The 20,745-nt window shown below is 42.9% G+C and overlaps 1 protein-coding gene across 1 annotated transcript; it reads right to left on the bottom strand.

Annotated features, from left to right (window-relative positions):
- Positions 1 to 433: 433 nt before the first annotated feature.
- Positions 434 to 20,701, bottom strand: rsl1d1 (ribosomal L1 domain containing 1). The gene is made up of 9 exons (XM_080207010.1): positions 20,657 to 20,701; positions 18,806 to 18,945; positions 18,518 to 18,656; positions 15,621 to 15,769; positions 12,220 to 12,321; positions 7,633 to 7,726; positions 3,445 to 3,579; positions 2,208 to 2,408; positions 434 to 577 (listed from the first exon to the last, which is right to left on the bottom strand). The coding sequence occupies exons 1-9, from the start codon at positions 20,678 to 20,680 to the stop codon at positions 560 to 562; spliced, it is 1,002 nt and encodes a 333-aa protein (XP_080063136.1). The 5' UTR covers positions 20,681 to 20,701; the 3' UTR covers positions 434 to 559.
- Positions 20,702 to 20,745: the final 44 nt, after the last annotated feature.

Genomic DNA, 20,745 nt, shown 5'->3' with positions numbered 1-20,745 from the left:
ACTTGGCACTTTACTCTCCAACCCCAATGATCGATGCACCGGTGACAATATCTATTCAGCCAAGGACAACAAACTACCACAGTGTTCAACAAGTGATCTCATTTAAATCACTAAACAATGTCATATCTATTTAAACAAATGCAACCAACACTGTATTTGACAATCCACTTGGAGTGGCAAAGAATTTACTGCCAGGTTTTGAACAAGAGATCCATGCTGTTTAAAAAAACAAAGGCTCAGGTAAAGTTCAAGCAGATTGTGGAACCTTTTGCTTTTGTTTCCATTTGGGGGGTTTTCACAGCCAATTTTACAAGTTTCCCTGGTTTGGGGGTTCCTCCCAGCTTCTGCTGAGGTGTTTTAGCATTTTTCTTTTGTGCACCGCTGCCTATTTCGATGTCTAAAGGTCTCTCCCTCGTGCAGCTGGAGTTCGCAGCTCTCGGCTGTCTGGATTCTGTTTTGGCATTTGCTGCGTTTCGTCACATTCCATTTGCTCCGGTTCCCCGCCAACCCGAGTTTCATTTCCATCAGCTGCTTTTGGCGTGGTTTTACTCTTCCCCATTTAATGTCTGCTCTGTAGCTAAAAACAACAATATTGATATCCAATAAATACAAGTTTAAAGAAACTAAAATACATCATCTGATCAGTTTTGCAAGAGAATCCAATTTGCATCACCATAAATGGTGACTAGCTCATTCTAAATGAACAAAGTTCCACAGTTAAGGGTCTGTGTTGCACAAAAACCAATCACATGCTCATACAAGAACAATTAAAATTCTTCCAATTTTCTACCCTTTGTTGTCAGCACCGTCTCAGCTCAGAACTCCCCTGAACTCTGCCAATCTTATAAACAGTCAAGCAAGACCAAGTGTATTTTTCATAGAACAGATGATTTAAAAGTCATAAATCTTCTGCAACCTTTCAAAGTACAGCCATGAAAATTACCCAGTGTCTATATTTAGTGCCAATGGTAACAGGACCCCAAGACAACACAATGATAGTTTAATAAATTTATATTCTCTGCCGCATTAGATGGACTCGGAACCGAGAAAGTTTCCCCCCCCCCGGCACGTGACTATGAGGGTGGTGGAGGTAGAGATGAACAATGGTTTCAAAGGAAGTTCAATAAAAATGGAGAAATGTACCATAAAAAGCATTCTGATTGTAACAGAGTTCTGTATGGCTCCTGCTCTGCCCAAGATTGTTGTGAGTGATGCCCAGTCGATCACCTCAAACCAACCTCCCACCCACTGATTCTGTCTACACTTCCCACTGCCTCGGAAAAGCAGCCAGCATAATCAAAGGTCCTGTGTATCTTGGGCATATTCTTTTCCACCTTCTTCCATCGGGAAAAAGATACAAAAGTCTGAGGTCACGTACCAACAACTCAAGAACAACTTTTCTCCTGCTGCCACTAGACTTCTGAATGGACTTACCTTGCATTAAGTTGATCTTTCTCTACACCCTAGCTATGACTGCAACACTACATTCTGCACTCTTACCTTTCCTTCTCTATGAACAGTGTGCTTTGTCTGTATAGCACACAAGAAGCAATACTTTTCACCATATACTAATACATGTGACAATAATAAATCAAATCAAAAGGAAAAAACTTGCAGGGTTGCCCAGAGAGAACAGGGAGACAGGACAGACTGACTGCTATACGGGCATGCAGCTGGGTGCTGGGCAGAATGGCCTCTGTGCCCGAGTGACTATGAATGAGGCCAATATATGAAAACACCTTGAGACACAAGTATATTACTCAGCAGAAAAAAAATACTGTGATTAAAAAGATCTGTTCCTCAGAAACCTTTAGACGTTTCTCCCTCTCTAACTCTGACATTAACTGTTTCGCTCCCCAGATACTGTCAGACTTGCTGGGATTTTCCAAGTGTTTCAAATTCCAGTGCAGTTATTTTGCTTTTATGTTTTTAAGCTGGTTCAAAATAAAAAAAACATACAAATGACCAAAATAGTTATTAAAATAGTTATGTGACTCCAAAACTGTACAGCTGGGAAAAGTGATTTGAACAGGCAAATAAATGCATCATCTGGTGAGAAGTTTCCAGATTTGATCTGTCTGCATCGAGTTAGCAGATCTTAAACAGACACAGCAACTGGGCTGTGGCACCAAGGCTCTCGCCATGTCCGCCTAGTGATGGAGGGGGGAGTATCAGAAAAAACAAACCAGGTCAACTATAGAACTTACTTGCAATTTCGCCTTCTCTGCAGGTGTTTGCTCTTCAATGGGAACTAGCTGCGGAATTTCTTCTTCTGCGGCTTGCTTTTTGGCAACAGAAGGCTCCGATGGTTTTGCCTTTTTGACTGTTTTAACAAGAACACTCGCAACCTCAGTCGATGATGGCTCTTCCGTTGCCTTTTCTGAATTTGCAACTTTGTTTACTTTTTTCTGTTTGTTTTCAGAAAGAAAATCAAGATATAGTTTTATTTAAAACACACAAAACCTTTTACTGTTGTGTAGGGTAAACATGTACGAACACAGCATGAAACAAGCTACTTTCCTCCCCTTATTTTACTCCTCTTCACACAGCTTGGTTATTTCTATTAATTGAACTATCTTCAATTCCGGCCTTCGGTCACTGTCTATGTGGAGTCGGCACATTGTCCCCGTGTCTGTGTGGGTTTCCTCCGGGTGCTCCGCTTTCCTCCCACACTCCAAAAATGAGCAGGTTACGTGGATTAGTCACGGGAAATGCTAAGGGGAGAGCCTGGGTGGGTGCTCTTTCGGAGACTCAGTACGGACTCGATGGGCCAAATGGCCTCCTTCTGCACTGTAAAGATTCTATGATAACTACAGATTTGTTGCAGTTTTGTGTCTGTGGTTATCGTAGAAAGTAAAACACATCAACCCTGATCAACATAGGCTGTCGAGGGACTGACATCAAATTACTTTAATTGTGCAGTCAATGGGTCAAACGCTAATGACACGCAATTCCAGTTACATCCAAGTCATCAACCATTCCCTCCGACATAACAGAAAACTCTATGGAACAATGCCAGGTGACTTGGAGGGCAGTTAGGGATGGTTAATAAATGCAGACCCATCCACATCCTGCAAATGAATAACTTTCTATCCCTCTGCCAAGATGGCTATAACAGATTCTGTAATCACTTATTTCACAACAGTTTGTGGGATTTTACTGTATGCAAATTAGCTGTTCATATAACGGTGACTTGATGTATTATTTCATTGGCAGTGAAGCCTTGTGGAGGGCAAGGTTTTAAAAAAAAACCATACCAATGCAATCCTTTCCATCCTTTAACTTGGCATCCCAGCCTTCTCCCAATGCTTTGTGAAGCAACAAGACATTTGCTTATATCGAAGATGCAATATTGTTGCAAATTCTTGCTCTTTACTACACTGGAAATGGGCATATGCTGGACCTGCTCTATTTTTTAAGTTTATATAAAAATTATTTACTTACTGCTTTGAGCTTTTTCTTGGGAGCTTCTGAAAGACTTCCTTCTAACTCCTGAAGGTTCTCCATATCAGATGCATAAATGGGAAGGGCAATCGATGTTGTAGTTTTCAAGTGAAGAATTTTCACATTTTTCCATTGCTGTTACCAGAAAAAAAACACCGTTAAGCCAATCGCGTGAGAAATAAATCTTCCTGCATTTACAGCAGATCCAGTTCACAGGAAGATAAATAAAATTACAAATTTTCTCCAAATGTAGATATATTTCCCATATTTTTCTGTGCACTTTAGGTTTCACAAGCTTACAAATATACCATTTGGCATCACACTCAAATTGTTAATTTATTGTAAAGATAATAGGGTAGATAGCACAATAAAACAGGACCATTATCCCTGAGTTCCCCCCAAACCAAGTTATGCAGGATGAAAACGTGTTCAAAAACTGAGTCCTGCTTTTGAAATTCAACTTCAAAAGCCTAAGTATTGGAGCTTCCAATATTCAAATCACAATTACCTGAAATTGCTCTTAAAATATCAGAATCCTGACAGTGCAGAAGGCCATTCGACCCATCAAGTCTGCACTGATTCTCAAACAGGGCGTCCCACCCAGGTCCTATTCCTATAACTCCACATATTTACCCTGCTAATTCCCCCTAACCTACACATCTTGGGACAATTTACCATGGCCAATCCACCTAAATGCACATCTTTTGGACTGTGGAAGGAAACACACCCAGACACAGGGTGAACGTGCAAACTTCACACAGACAGTGAGCCATGGCTGGAATTGAACCTGGGTCCCTGGCACTGAGGCAGCAGTGCAAACCACTGTACTTGCTCTCATCATAACCCATGTATTTCTTTCTGATGAGTTTTACTTAATTTGCCTTAAATCCTACTTCTTAAACAAAAAGTCAATCTTAAAAGCTGAAATAAGAAATTGCTTTTGAAAAAAAAATCTTCCTAATAGTGGGTGGGTGTGCTGTTTGTATCTCTGGAATACAGCAATAAATCCATCACAGGGATTAGATAAACTCACTCCATCTTTTATTTTTTTAAATTCTGTCTTGGCACATGGATATGAGTATCGCTGGCAATCCCCAATTGCCCTCGAGGCTAACTGAACATTTCCACACATTGTTGGACATAAATATATTTAACTTGAGACTGAATAGGCTGGGGCTTTACTATCGGAATTCGGAAGAATGAGGGGAGGTCTTACAGAAACATGTAAGATTATGAAGGGAATAGACAAGATAGAAGTTTCCACTGGCGGGTGAAACTAGAACTAGGGGGCATGGCTTCAAAATAAGGAGGAGCAGATTTAAGACTGAGTTGAGAAGGAACTTCTTCACACAAAGGGTTGTGAATCTATGGAATTCCCTGCCCGGTGAAGCAGTTGAGGCTACCTCATTGGATGTTTTTAAGGCAAGGATAGCTAAATTTTTGAACAGTAAAGGAATTAAGGGTTATGGTGAGCAAAAACGGGTAAGAGGAGCTGAGTCCATGAAAAGATCAGTCATGATCTTATTGAGTGGCAGAGCAGACGTGAGAGTCCAGATGGCCTACTCCTGCTCCTAGTTCTTAAGCAATGGAAATTCTGAGTTTTTAATGCAACTTTTCATTGCCAGTTGCCAAAGGAGTCACTGGCATAGGAGACAGCAGAATTCACTAATGTAAATCAAGTTGCTCTAAGGTACAAGGCTGGTTTGAGCTATGTAGAAATAGTTTTATTTTACATTGAGCAGTGCTGTACGGTCAATTGGAAGTACAAGTCAGGCATGTGCTAGCCAGAATGGAAAGCTTCTCCTTTCTCCAGCACCCTTTGTTTACTCAGCTCGAGCAATATTTGTTCCCAAAGTTGTAACTGTGAAGAACATCTTACATTCCTTCGCTATGCATTGCAAAGCAACTGGAAAAGTAAATAGTAATTATACATTTATAAACTGAAGCATGATGAACTTTGTGAAAGTTGGCAATTGTGAAATATCCCTTTAAAGCCAGAGTGATCGGAATTCCTGGCTATCAGGTTCTTAGACTTCTGAGAAATTATCCTGACCTGGGATACAGGGGTCAGGTAATAGACAAAGCCATGTACAGGGTTGAGACTTAACACTGACATGGAGATGGGGGCTTGCTAACCAGGAAAGAAAAATAGCAGGTAAGTGGGCTATAGATGTACAGTCTGCAACACACACAGCATCAGAACTCTTGATGTGGGTTAATTTCTCCAGAACTTAAGGGGAAGAACCAAGAAGGTACATTTACAAGGAGCTGTGTGCATGTAATGCAGTTAATTAAATATGTGTAATACAATGTGTAATCCATTGATTCTGTCTTCACTTCCTGCTGCCTCGGTAAAGCAGCCAGCATAATTAAGGACCCACGCACCCGGCACATTCTCTCTTCCACCTTTTTCCATCAGGAAAAGGATACAGAAGTCTGAGGTCACATATCAACCAACTCAAGAACAGGTTCTTCCCTGCTGCTGTCAGACTTATCTCGCATTAAGTTGATCTTTCTCTACACCCTAGCTATGACTGTAACACTACATTCTGCACTCTCTCGTTTCCTTTTCTATGAACGTTTTGTCTGTATAGCGCACAAGAAACATTATGTTTCACTCTATGTAAAAACATATGACAGCAATAAATCAAATCAAAGAGGACATATAGCTGAAGGCAGTGTTAGAACATGGATTGTGAATTCGACAATTACATGGCTGCTGTTTCAGTTTCGCCAGAGTTGACCAGAACATTTATTAAAGGGATCAGATAAAGGAGGTTCTGGGGAATCTGTATCATCAAGACCGTCATGAACCTAGCTACGATTTTTAAAAAGTGCACGTTTGGGCATTACCCGTATCTGGAGACTCTGTACTCGTTGAGAGTTTAGAAGAATGGGGGGGGGGATCTTAGTTCTCCAGTTTCCTCCCACAATCCAAAGATTTGCAGGTCAGGTTGATTGGCCGTGCTAAATTGCCACTTAGTCAGGGGTACTAGCAGGATACTGCGGGGTCTGGATAGAGTGGACGTGGAGATGTTTCCACTAGTAGTAAAAAAACTAGAACTAAAGGACACAGCCTCAAGCTAAAAGGGATGATCCTTTAAAACAGAGATGAGGAGGAATTTCTTCAGTCAGAAAGTGGTGAATCTATGGAACTCTTTGCTGTAGAACGCTGTGGAGGCCAGGTCACTGTCTTTAAAACAGCTAGGTCCTTGATTAATAACAGAATCAGGGGTTACTGGGAAAAAACAGGAGAATGGGGATGAGAAAAACATCGGCCATGATTGAATGGCAGAGCAGACTCGATGGGCTGAGTGCCCTAATTCTGCTCCTATGTCTTTACACTTAGAATAAGACTGACAGTAAAAGTGATTCAAGGGTCAGATCCATTGAGTGGAAAGAGTGCACCAGCGGCACAGTTGGAAAACCCTGGGGTTGAGGGTGGAGACAGATGTGGGTGGGGAATGATAAGTGTACCGGTAATTCCATGAAGTGTATCTTTGTCATTTGGATTATTTAAAGCGAAATCACCCTTTCAAGTTAAACACCATTTGCCTGTTAATGTTTGCTTAATTTTAGGTTTGATACAGCACGAAGAGGAAATCCTGTCGATTCCTTTTGCTGTAATTGGAACTTTTTCTTTCAAATACAGTACAACTTTCTGTCACTTGCAACAATCTACATAACTACATTAAGAGGAAACTGCACATTATTGCAAAAGGTGGGGGTTGGAGGAAGGACAAAACAGAATAGGACAGAACTGAAGTAATAAGCCATAGAATCATAGCATCCCTACAGTGCAGGAGACCATTAGACCCATCAGGTCAGTATTAATCACAATCCCACCCAGCCCTGAGCCCCGTGTAGTCCCACGTATTTATCCTGCTACTACCCCTGACTAAGTGGCAATTTAGCACGGCCAATCAACCTGACCTGCAAATCTTTGGATTGTGGGAGGAAACTGGAGCACCTGGAGGAAACCCATGCAGACACAGGGAGAACATGCAAACTCCACACAGAGTGACCCGAGCAAGAAATCAAACCTGGGTCCCTAATGCTGTGAGGCATCAGGTCAAAATCATCTTGGATGTGAAGTGAATACAGTGTAGAGGGAAAGTACACGAGTATATATCTATACATTTAGATATGTCTATATTCACAATGACAGAGCTTCTTTTAAAAACACACCATGGGCATCTTTTCTGCAATAACTCGAACAGCAGCAGTAACATTTTCCACTACTTCCTGGAACTTCATTCCTGTGTGAGCTACACGGGTGGTACTGAAAAAAAGAAAAGATTTCGAGAAATTATACCACACACGCATCTTTCAAACGAGGAATAATAAAATCTTCCAGAAAATCCACAAATGCCTTGTCCCCTACTGGTACTCAATCAACTTCCTAATCAGACAATTGAAATGTTCCAGTTTCGAGAATTTACAGGGAACCAATAATAAGCAACTGACATTTCTGAAATTACCATCAGGTAATTCACTCAACATCCACAATCTGTTTACATTCCAGGGAAACCAGGGCCTGACACGGGTCAGAAGTGAGCAAAGTCCAGAAAGGTTCTCCCAGGATACAGTGAAGTTCAGAGCCATCATGTCAGCACGGAATAAGGCCAGGCTACAGAGCGAGATAGACAGACAGGCTGGAGGCATGGAGATAACAGTTATATAGATAGCACTTATTAATTATATGCAAGGCACAGCATCTCTGTGGTTCCACAGATAAATTATATCTGTAGAAATAGGCTGAAAGTGGATATATTTTTAAAAAGAAATGGATAATTGAGATTATTAAACATCACTATACCCCCATTGGTCATTAGTATCATATACAATGTGCATTGAAATATCTCATGGAATTTAAAATAATTTCTACCAAGGAACTCTGAAGCTAACAGTCAAACTATCACTGAAATACAAATATGATATTCATCGAATCCCTACAGTTCAGAAGCAGCCATTCAGCCCATCAGGTCTGCACCGATCACAATCGCACCCAGGCCCTATCCCCATAACACCAAGCACTTACCCTAGCTAGTCCCCCTAACTTTAAGGAGCAATGTAACATGACCAATTCACCTAACCAGCGCATCTTTGGGCAGTGAGAAGAAACCAGAGTGCCCAGAGGAAACCCACGCAGACACAGGGAGAACATGCAGACTCCGCAGACAGTGATCCAAGCCAGAAATCAAACATGGGTCCCTGGCACTGTGAGGCAGCAGTGCTAACCACTGTGTCACCCACTGAATTGGTCCAGAGTTTGTAGTATTGATAACTGCTAAAATTTCAGCATTCGCTGTCAATATTACTCTGAATCTGACAGCAACTTCTGGATTCTGCAGTGGTACAGCTAAATACAGTGATCCAGAATTTACTCCTGGTAACTCTAATGTTTCTACACAGCATAAGCTGTCGAAGTTCCCCAAGTCAGCCAAGCAGGAATCTACAAACTGAGAACGTTCTCTTTTAAGCCGTCAATTTTGCGGTAATATCTCACGAGTAAATTACACCTTGCTAGATGAAGTGGAACTGGATTTTAATGGTGTACTAAGTTCATAATTACAGCTGATTAACGTCGGTCCTGAAAAACTAATTATTTTTAAAATAGTGGCAAAATGATGCCTACGTTTACAGGTTTATACACAAATGGCATTTTATGCAGGCTCAACATTTTTCTACAGTTGGAGTTCTCCAGTGGTCTCTGCAACGCTGTTTGCTCGCAAAATGAAGTATATGTTGCCTGTCATACTTTCTTTTTATCTGCTTATTCCTGTCCCTTTACACACATTCTTGGTAATGTCAATATGTCTTTCATTTCTCTCAGGATGCCTCCTGCTTGCCTCTGCATTTTTACCATCTCCTATTTGTCACTTTGCCAGTCATTCCATTTCCTTTTCAGGATGTGCACTGGAATGACTTTTACTTCTTCCCCCTTTCCATTTAGAATGCCATTGATTGGTGACATCTTATTCTGACAAAAGCAACTTTATGTTTAAGTTTATTTATTATTGTCACAAGTAGGCTGACACTAACACTGCAATGAAATTCTGTGAAAATCCCCTCCTTGCCACACTCTGGCGTCTGTTTGGCATTTTGCATGGCCAATCCACCTAACCCACAGATCTTTTGGACTGAGGGAAGAAACTGGAGCACCCGGAGGAAACCCATGCAGACATGGGGAGAATGTGCAAACTCCACAGAGTGACCAAGCTGGGAAGTGAACCCAGGTCCCTGGCGTTGAGTCTGCAGTGCTAACCACCCTACATGTTTACATGCATGTCGCAGTCTGGAATAATGCATAGTGATGGTAGAGGCTCCAATATTCTTTCTATCTCCCCTGCCAATGGCTTATATTGAAAGGATTCACAAGCTGTCACTCAATCTGTTCGGCCATGTTATAAATGCATCTTTCTAGGTTATCAAGATTTGGAGTGGGACTTTAACTCAGAGCTTCTGTAGATTGTGCACCCACCACTCAAACATTACTCACATGTATGTGTTTGTATCAAACTGCAAAATTTCTAGATCCTTGGCTTTTTGGTTTTAAATGAAGCAACCAAGAGGCGATTTTGTTTAAGGAATAGAAGATTGTAAATAATACAAAAAAAGGTCAACTCGGGAAGGTAATTAAAAATCAAATTGCGAGAGTAGGGTGTAAGAGAACAGATTTAAGGAGAAAAATTAGAACCTATCTCATGGAATCCCTACCGTGCAAGAGGTGGCCATTTGGCCCATCGAGTCTGCACCGACAATAATCCCACCCAGGCCCTGTCCCCATAAGCTCACATATTTACCCTGCAAGCTCTCTAACACTAAGGGGCAATTTAGCATGGCCAATTCACCTAACCCACACATCTTTGGACTGTGGGAAGAAACCAGAGCACCTGGGGAAAACCCACGCAGGCATGGGGAGAACGTGCAGACTCCTCACAGACAGTGACCCAAGGCCAGAATTGAACCCTGTTTCCTAGCGCTGTGAGGCAGCATTGCTAACCACTGTCAGGGCATTTTTCAAACAAGGCATTATTAATACATGAAATAGACTCATTCACACAGTGGACTCACTCAAGAGCCAACTGAATGCTACAAGGGAAACAATCTAGGTCAACAACGCTGGAATGCAGGGCAAGAGTGAGCAGGGGCACAGGCAGCAGAGTACTGGGTGACCTTAAACTTCCAGGGGGTTGAGTGTGGGAGGCCTGCCAGGGATGCGATGGAATAATCAAATCTGAAAAGTAACAAAGGCGGGGATGAGGGTTTCAACAAATCACCCGAGAAGTGAAGCTGGGCACCATTACGGGGGTGAAAATAGGCAGCCTTAGTGAGTTGAGTGATATGGAGAGGGTGGATAGACTGGGACTATTATCCCTAGGGTGTAGGAAAGTTAGAGGTGATCTTATAGAGGTCTATAAAATAAATGAGGTGCATAGATAAAAAAGATGGTCAACATCTTTTCCCAAAGGTTGGGGAGTCTAAAACTAGAGGGCATAGGTTTAAGGTGAAAGGGGAGAAAAACAACAGGGTCCAGAGGGCAATGTTTTCACAGAGAATGGTGCGTGCCTGAAACAATCTGCCAGAGATAGTAGTAGAGGCAAATACAAAAAGCATTTAGACGGTTAGATGGGTAAGATGGATATAGAGGGATATGGGCCAAACACACGCATTTGGGACTAGCTTAGTAGCTTAAAAAAAGGGTAGCATGGACAAGTTGGGCCGAAGGGCCCGTTTCCATACTGTGAACCTCTATGACTAGTGCAGGCATGTGGTCAAAAGCCGAACTCAGGGTCGAGCATAACACAGTTTACGAAAAGGAGGCCGATTCAGCCTCTTGACAGTTGCCAGGGAGTGAAAAACAAGAACTTCCATCTTTCCAATGGTTAGCTGGGGGAAATTGTGTGTCCACCTGGTACACTGGATAATTTAGCTTGGGAGTAAGAGGAGAAGCCATTCCTAGGTGATACTCTGGTTGCAATTAGATAAGAATGGAAGCAGACAAGTGCAATCCCATCCAGCTGAGTGACAGTGGATTGGAGGAGGATTATGATGTCAACAGTGTTGAAAGTAGCAAGCTGGCCAAGAAGGGCGAGGAGGATAGTTTATCTTTGTCACACAACATGTCATTCGTGACTTGGATAAAGAGAATGCCTCAAAGGCTTCCCCAGTCAGCCTCTCTACTCACAAAAGTTAAATCAGGCAAATTTTCCCAAGTCTGGCATCTCTTTAGCTGAAGCTGGAATTTCAGTTGGTAAAAAGCATGCTGCTTCGTTCACTGACATTTCATTTCAAGAATCTAATTTTAAATTGCTGGCAAGTGAAACAGAGCACATGTCGACCACAAGATCAGCTTGTTACTTTGTTCACTGCCACGTAGAGATAAACAAAGCACAGACATTCAAACAAGCCTGTGATTAAACGTGCTGTTCAGTGAGAACAAATACTGGTCGAGGAGGTTTTAGCAATATTAGTATTCAGGGTGTAAACAGCCACTGGGAATGCCCAGCACCTTCTGTGCTCAGGAATTTAGAAGGATAGACTTGTAACACAAACTTAATAGGAAACACTCAGCCCAATTCAAAATTAGATGTATCAGATTTGCTTATCATTTAGCATTCTACAGGCACTTCTGTCCTTTTACTTGTCACTCCTATTCAGAATTATTTTGCAAGTGAAAAAGGAATTGATTTTTAGTGTTGGGTAAGAGAGTGGGTGAGATCCTCCCAAACTCAATGAACACACAATGCAACCATATGCCTCAATACTCACTAACAGCTGCCCCTCTTGTTGATAGGAAGGGTCGTACCCTGGATCCTTCGGTTCAGACTTTCAGCCAGATTATTTGCAGACAGATTTACTGGCAGTGGTACTCTGAAAATCAGAAGTTAAAATAAAATTATTTTTAATCCATTCATTCATTCATGGGATGTGGGCGTCACTGGCTGGTCTAGAATTTTATTTACTGGTCACAAGTAGGCTTACATTCACACAATTAAGTTACTGTGAAAATCCCTTAGTTGCCGCACTCCAGCACCTGTTCAGGTAAACTGAGGGAGAATTTAGCATGGCCAATTCACCTAACCTGCACATCTTTAAATGTGAGGGGGAAACCAGAGCACCCAGAGGAAATGCACGCAAGACACGGGGAGAATCTGTAAATTCTACATAGACACTGACCCAATTTATTGTCCATCCCCAATTTCCCTTGAGCTGAGGAAATATTTAAGTGTCAACCACATTGCTGTGGCTGCACAAGAAAACACTTTAAAGAATTACAATTCTACACGGTTCATAGCTGCTGCATTTGAACTTTTAAGAGTTGCCAGGGCAGATGACCCGTTACAAACTGATTCACGAGGCTAGAAGATTCCTGTATTTTTGTGCGTGCGCACGCAGACTTATTTTGCACGGCTCCCCAGAAAGCACGCTCCACGCCTCCCCACTCTGCAGTGGTGCAGTGCTGCAGGCCTCATTAAATGAGTTGAGTGGGACGTGGGGCAGTAGGCCCACTGCCCAGAGCTGGTAGTAAATTGGATTGGCCAGCAGTTCTCTCAGTCCTGGCAGCGGCAGACAGAGGTCAATTGGAGTGCTGAGACCGCAGGCCAGGAGGAGAGCCCAAGGCCTAGGATCCCCAGAGCAGTTAGTACTAGAGTCCGGACCTGGGGAGGTTGGAGGGCTCCTTAACCACTGTAGATGGTGGACAGGCTTTGGAGATTCAGGTGGTGAATTTCTTGTCCAAGAATGCCCAGCTTCTGACCTGCTCTTGTAGCCACAGTAAATGTATGGCTGGATCAGTTAAAGTTCTAGGCAGTGGTAACCTCCACCCTGTTGTCCACACCAGATGTTTAATAGTTGAAGGGCAGCATATAATCAAGGTCTATAGGCTTCAAATTCTAATAGACTTTCAATTAAATATGGCTAGCAAGGCTTTGCTTTCACACACCCCCGCCCCCCATTATCAGGGAGCTCAGCCCTTTTTATATGCCCTTCCCCTGTAGGTAACATGCCCCACCAGGGGCACATTAAATTCAGCTCCCTATCTGGCTCCAACTTCAACACAGGATGAGCATTTAACTTGAGGCAGACTTGGTTCAGTGGCAGCAATATCACCTTGGAGTCTAACAGATGGGGACACAATCCACACTTCAGACTTCAGTGAATGATCTAGATTGACACTTCAGTGAGACACTGAGGGAATGCCACACTGCAGGAGAAGCTGCATTTTAGGTGAAAGGTTAGCTTCTTGCCCGATAAAAGATCACATGATGTGACTCGACAAGGAGGAGGGGCGATCCCCAGTCACTTGGCCAATATTTATCTCTCAATCCACCTCACTATAAACTATTCCTTCACCTTGTGTCCAGACTGGTTACTTCATTTCACCACGTTATATTAGCAATTATACTTCAAAATTTATTGGCTGTAAAAAGAGCCGAGGTTGGCAATGGACGTGGAAGACTCTCCATAAGTCTTTTTCGTGTTGTTTGTTGCAGTGATGAAGAGAATGCACGATTGTCACTGGCAAAGCCAACATTTGCTGCTCTTCGTTAGCCCATAATAAGGTGGTGGCAGCCTGCTGCAAAGTAAGTACACCCATAGCATCGATAGAAAGGGAGTCTCAGAATTTTGATCCAGGAACAGTGAAGGATGGCGATATATTTCCGAGTAAGGCTAGGGTCCTCATGCACCTGCTACATTTGTCCATCTAATGGCAGAGCTTGGTGGCTTGGAAGGTGTTGCTGAAGGCGTCTTACTGAGTTAATGCAGTATGTTTTATGGAAGGAACACCTTGCTGCCACTATGCCTCTGTGATGGATGGGATGCCAATCAAATGGAACTGCTGATCTTGAGTGGTCCAGCTTCTTGATTGTTGGAGCTGCGCTCATCCAGATGAGTGCAGAGTATTTCACTGCACTCCTGACCTGTATCCTGTAGGTGGTGGACAGGGTTTGGGGAGTCAGGAGGTGAATTACTTGTCCAAGAATATCCAGCTTCTGATCTGCTCTTGTCGCCATTGTAAATATATGGCTGGTCCAGTTAAATCTCAAGTCAATGGTAACCCCCAGAATGTTGATTCAACAATGGTAATGCCACTCATGTCAAGAAAAAATAGTTAAGATTCTCTCTTGTCTGAGACAGCCATTGTCTGGCACTTGAAGCCTGAACATTGCCCAGGTGCCATTGTACATGGACATATGCTGCTTCAATATCTAAGGAGTTGTCTGGATAGTACTAAGCAGTGTGCAATCACCAGAGAACAATTTTGTTCTAACCTATTGAGGGAAGGTTATTGATGGGAGCAACTGAAGATGGTTGAGCCTAGGACACAAACTTGAGGAACTCTTCCAGTAATGTCCTGGGCAAGATGATTGACCTCCCAAAACCACAACCATTTCCTTTGCGCTAGTTCCTTCTTTCATAGGAATATAACCTTGATTATATTGGGATAATTGCACATGTAATGAGCAGTACTTCGTCTCATTAAAAATCCAAAAGTGCGCCCTACTGCAATGGCCATGTATTGCTTTGGCAAGTATTTACTGCGATTTGGTGTTAAAGGTGGTGTCCAACTCACCCACTTCATTACTCAGAAATGGGGTAATGGTTGAGTTCATTTGAATATGAGCAACAGTTAATGCACGATAGTTAAGTTTAGATTATTTTATGTACTTAAATGTGGTACAATTTGATTTGTCTTTGAAGAATTTTCTGCCCAAGACCGCAAGGAACTATAAAAGGTCATGAAGGTAGCCCAATCCATCACGCAATCCAGCCTCCCATCCATTGACTCTGTCTACACTTCCCGCTGCCTTAATTATGCAGTCAGTATAATTAAGGGCACCATGCACGCCAGACATTCTCTCTTCCACCTTCTTCCGTCAGAGAAAAGATACAAAAGTCTGACGTCACATACTAACCGACTCAAGAACAGCTTCTTCCCTGCTGCTGTCAGACTTCTGAATGGACTTACCTTGCATTAAACTGATCTTTCTCTGCACCCTAGCTATGACTGTAATACCATATTCTGCACTCTCTCGCTTCCTTCTCTATGAATGGTATGTTTTGTCTGAATAGCGCAAGAAACAATATTTTTCACTGTATACTCATACATGTGACAATAATAAATCAAATCCTTAATCCAAATCCAACAATATATTGGTATTACTTACTTTTTAGATTTGTAAAAATGTTTGCTTAAATGAGAGGGTAACAATCGTATGATTCGGTCATCAGCTAGGAACAGATCGAATCTGCTCAACAAATGCCGCTTTGCTTGAAATGGTTTGTATTCGTTCTTCAGCGCTTTATATGGGACAATCTAACAAAATAAAACTGACATTAAACACTGCATCATTTTACCAAAGAACACGTAAATTGCTTAATCATTTTCTAGTTGAAACAAAATTCTCGTACTTTCACTAGCTTACTTATCCAGGAATGGGAGATTATATCTGATCAATCTACAAACTCAAGCCCAGAGTGAGGGAGATTCATTTGACTAAGATCCTTAATTTCAGCAAGTTCAACAGGTTAATTTGGAATCACGAGCTTTCAGAGCGTCATGCCCTCCTCAGGTGAGTGGCCTCCGAAGTAGCGCTCCAAAAGCTCATGATACCAAATAAATCTGTTGGACTTTAACCTGTTGTAAGACTTCTTACAGTGCCCACCCCCAGTCCAACACCGGCATCTCCACTTCAGTAAGCTCCCATTACAATATTTGCTGCCAAATTTGAATGAAAACCACCTTCAGGAACCATTACAAAGAAAAACCACAATAAAAGCAGGTTAAATCACGTGGAAATTTATGACGTAATTGACTTACAAAAGTTGCATACAAGTTTTAAAACAAACAAAAAGGGGAATTGAACAAATTTAGCATCATTTTACTATTTAAGAGAAGGTAAAGAGATTGCCAGTGTGGAAAAAACAGTTGTGTTTATTCTTCTGGTCTTAAACCCGTTGGAGCAGAACAGAATTTCCAACAAAGTTTCGTAAAAAGAGGCCATTCAGTCCAAACAGTCCATGTTGGTTTTTATCTTTGACTAGTTAAACCACTCCTGGAACAGATTTGCTCCCCTTAACCAAAGAAATATGCTGGCATTGGAGGCAGTCCAAAAACGGTTCGCTAGATTGATCCCAGGTATGGACAGATTTTATTAGGAGAGGGTGAATAGGTTGGGTCTGTACTCATTGGAATTTAGAAGAATGAGAGGTGATCTTATTCAGACATATAGGATTCTCAAGGCGATTGACAGGGTCAATGATGAGAGGTTGTTTCCTCCAAGGAGAGTCTGGAACCATAGGGCATAATCTCAGAGTAGGAGTTCATAAGATCATAGAACCCCTAAAATACAGAAGGAGGCCATTCGGCTCACCACTGACAACAATCCCAACCTATCCCTATCACCCCATGTATTTACCCTGTTAATCTCCCTGAAACTAGGATCAATTTATCATGGCCAATCAATCTAACCTGCACATCTCTGGACTGTAGGAGGAAACCAGAGCACCCCGAGGAAAGCCATGCAGACACGAGGAGAATGTGCAAACTCCACAGACAGTGACCAAGGCTGGAATCAAACGCTGGATCCTGGCGGCTGAGAGGCAGTAGTGCTAACAACTGTCACTGTAATACCCATGTTCACCCATTTAGGACAGAGACAAAGAGGAATTTCTTTGCTCAGAAGGTAATATATCTGTAGAATTCTTTACCACAGAAGGCTGTAGAAGATGGGCTGTTAAGTACGTTCAAGATTGAGTTAAACAAGAGTTTTAGTCAGGAAGGGAATCAAGAGTAATGGGGATAACGTGGAGCTGAGGATTATCATGATCTCACTGAATGCTGGTGAAGTCTTGATGGGCCAAATGACCTACTTCTGCTCAAACATCTTATGGTCTCAGGAGAAATAATCCATCCATACAACTTAAAGTGGTGTTCCCCAATTTCCTTTTAATGCTACCACTTTCTCTACTTCAGATTGCAGCCAATTGCACACAGCCAACTCACAATTCTCAGAGCTGATAACAGGTAAAACCTGAAAAAACTACATTCCTCATCATGAGGGGCTAAAAAAAAAATCAGATTATATATTTCAGGCAGCACTGTGGTTAGCTCTGCTGTCTCATAGCGCCAGGAACCTGGGTTCAATTCGCAGCTTGGGTCGCTGTCTGTGTGGAGTTTGCATACTCGCCCCGTGTCTGTGTGGGTTTTCTCCTACAATCCAGATGTGTGGGTTAGGTAGATTGGCCGTGCTAAATTGACCCTTTGGGTCAGGGTACTGAGCATGATAAATAAGTGGGTCATGGGGATAGAGCCTGGTGGGATTGTTGTCGGTGCAGGCTTGATGGGTTGAATGGCCTCCTTCTGCACCGTAGGGATTCTATGATATCAAGCTGATTTATGACATACTGGTTGTGATGCATGGCCAGAATTAGAATTTTTCCCACTCTGGAATGTAGATCCTAATATTCAGTAATGTGGAAATGCATATCGACATGGGGAGGGATATGCACGAAAGTGGATTACATAGAAATGTAGAAGATAGGAGCCAGAGGAGGCCTTTTTACCCTTCAGCCTCCTCTGCCATTCATTACAATCACGGCTGACTGTCCAACTCAATAGCCTAATCCTGCTGTCTCCCAATAACCTTTGATCCCATTTGCCCCAAGCGCTATATCCAGCTGCCTCTTGAATACATTCACTGTTTTGGTGTCAACTACTTCCTGTGGTAATGAATTCCACAGGCTCACCACTCTTTAGGTGATGAAAAGTCTCCTCATCTCCATCCTAAATGGTCTACCCTGAATCCTCAGACTGTGACCCCTGGTTCTGAGCAACCCCACCATCAGGAACCTCCTTTCTGCAGACAATTGTTTTTGATTTTCCTTCTCTGACAACCTGGAAGAAATTACAAAGAGGGTCTGGAAGAGGCAGAACACAACTAATGCTGGTGTACTTTGCCACCAATCCCAATCAGCCATTCCCACTGGAGAGAATCATGTTGCAACAGTGAACAATTTGAAAGTAAACACACAGATCTTAAATGCAACTTTATAGCTTGTCTACCTCTGTTATATTCTGAATGCCACGTGTGTTGAGCAGCTTTCTATAGAACCTCTCTGTCTGTTCTACTGTCATGTTTGGTTCATCTTTAGTGAAGAGACAAACTTCCTTATTTTCCGATCGAATTCCATGAGGCAGAGCTCTGTGAAAATAAAAACAAGTTTCCCTCAGCACCAGGGCTTCAAAATTAGCCACAAGTAAAAATCCATCAAGTCTTCCCAAAGTCTCGCTGCAGGCCACGGAATCCATCGGCACAGCTAATACGTCCAGTTTCATTTCAGGTTCACTTACATTTCTATTGTTTGGTCCCGTTTTGGAATTTTCCACACTGCAACGTTCAGCAAAATATTCTCATCTTCATTCAGGAATAGCTTTGTGTCATCCTTACTTTTCTTCACATATGCCTGTAGGGCCTTCACAGCCTTAGCTACCTGTTGGAATGAAGAACGTGTGGAGGAAGTCAACACAAACGTACATACTCATATTGAGATAAAACACAGTAAGAAGTATCACAACACCGGGTTAAAGTCCAACAGGTTTATTTGGTAGCACAAGCTTTCAGAGTGTTGCATCTTCTTCAAGTGAGTGCATTTATCCATAAGCTTAGTGAAATAAGCAATTAAAAGTATAAATTTCTCCTCCACCCTTTATGAACTCAATTTTCTGATAGAGACTTCCACTTTGGAACTATTCAATAATCTTCTCATCTCAGTTCTACACATTTTCTTTCCAATTCTGTGCCTGCACAATACTGATGTTTTTTCAGCAGCACAACACAATTATAACTAAATCAAGAAAAGTTAAGGTTTTTAAAGACATTGCTTTACTAAAAGGATAATTATAGAATCATTAACTCAAGAGACGGCCATTTGGCCTAATACATCTGTAATATCTCTGCAAGAGCAGCTAACTTAGTACTAATCTCCTGGGGCCACACACTGAATAATCCTTCAGGTTATAATAAAAATTTTTTTTAATGTTTTGATTGAATCTGCCTCCATCACTCTCTCAAGCAGTACATTCTGGATCCCAATCACTTGCGGCACAAAGAGGATTTTTACTTATGTCAGTGTTGCTTCTTTTGGCAATCACTTTAAATCAGTGTTGTCAGAGATTCTTAATCTTTCTGCCAACAGGCTGTTTTTCCCTATCTGTTCTGCCCAGATCCCTCATGACTTTGAAGATTTCCATTAAATCTCCTCTTTTCCACGGAAAATAGTCCCAGATTCTCCAGTCTATCCATGCAGTTGAAGTTCCTCACATTGGGAGCTACTCCAGTAAATCTTTTCTGCATCCTCTCCGAGGTGTGGTGCCCAGAACAGAACACAGAATACTGCAATTCAGATCAAACGCTAGTGTTTTGTAAAGGTCGTCCTAACATCCTTGCTCTTGTACTTACTCTAAGCCTCTATTCATAAAGTTCAGGACCCAGTTTGCCTTATTTAGAAATTGTTCCCACTGGTGAAAGTGAACCACAGGATGCAGATTTAAGGTGTCTAGCAAAAGAGGCAACAGAGACTCAAGGATCTAGAATCCACTGCCTGAGATTGTGGTGGAGACAGATTCAACTGAAGCTCTGGATTGGATCATCTGAAAAGGAAGATTCACAGAGTCCCCACAGTGCGGGAGACCATTCAGCCCATCCAGTCTGCACTGGCTCTCTGAGTGAGTATCTTACCCAGGACCTCTCCCCACCTAATCCTTGTAACCTCACACATTTACCCCGCTAATCCCCCAAACCTGCACATCTTTGGGGCAGGGTTGTTCCGGGGGCGGGGGGTGGGGAAGGGCGAGAGACATCCCCCTCCTTCAGGGAGCTAACACGGACACCGCGGGCCGAACATCCTCCCCGTGCGGGGGTCGCTCAGAAAACTGCCCGGCGGCTCCCCGGAAACCCACCGCGGGCCTCCCGGAGAGCGGGCCGGGGAGTCAGCGGGAGACCCAGCTCTGCCGTCCCAGAGACAGAGAGAGAGACAGGCCCGGAGGCCGCGGCTCCCCGAACTCAGCCCCCAGGCCCGGCTCCCCGAACTCAGGTCCCCCCCCCGGACCCGATTCCCCGCACTCGGTCCCCCCGGGCCAGGTTCCCCAGACCCGGTTCCTCGCACTCGGTTCCCCCTCCCCCGGTTCCCGGTTTTCCGGCACCTGCTCCGTTTCCAGCGCCGCCATCTTGCCCACGTGTGATGAACCTCTCACAACTGCGCAGCCGCACAGATTTCAACAGCCCGGGGGGG

The sequence above is a fragment of the Carcharhinus amblyrhynchos genome, chromosome 18 (assembly GCF_965287045.1).
Source record: "Carcharhinus amblyrhynchos chromosome 18, sCarAmb.v2.hapA, whole genome shotgun sequence".
NCBI classification, from domain to species: domain Eukaryota; kingdom Metazoa; phylum Chordata; class Chondrichthyes; order Carcharhiniformes; family Carcharhinidae; genus Carcharhinus; species Carcharhinus amblyrhynchos.
The sequence above is the reverse complement of the archived record's forward strand: the minus strand, read 5'-3'. Positions and strand labels throughout refer to the sequence as shown.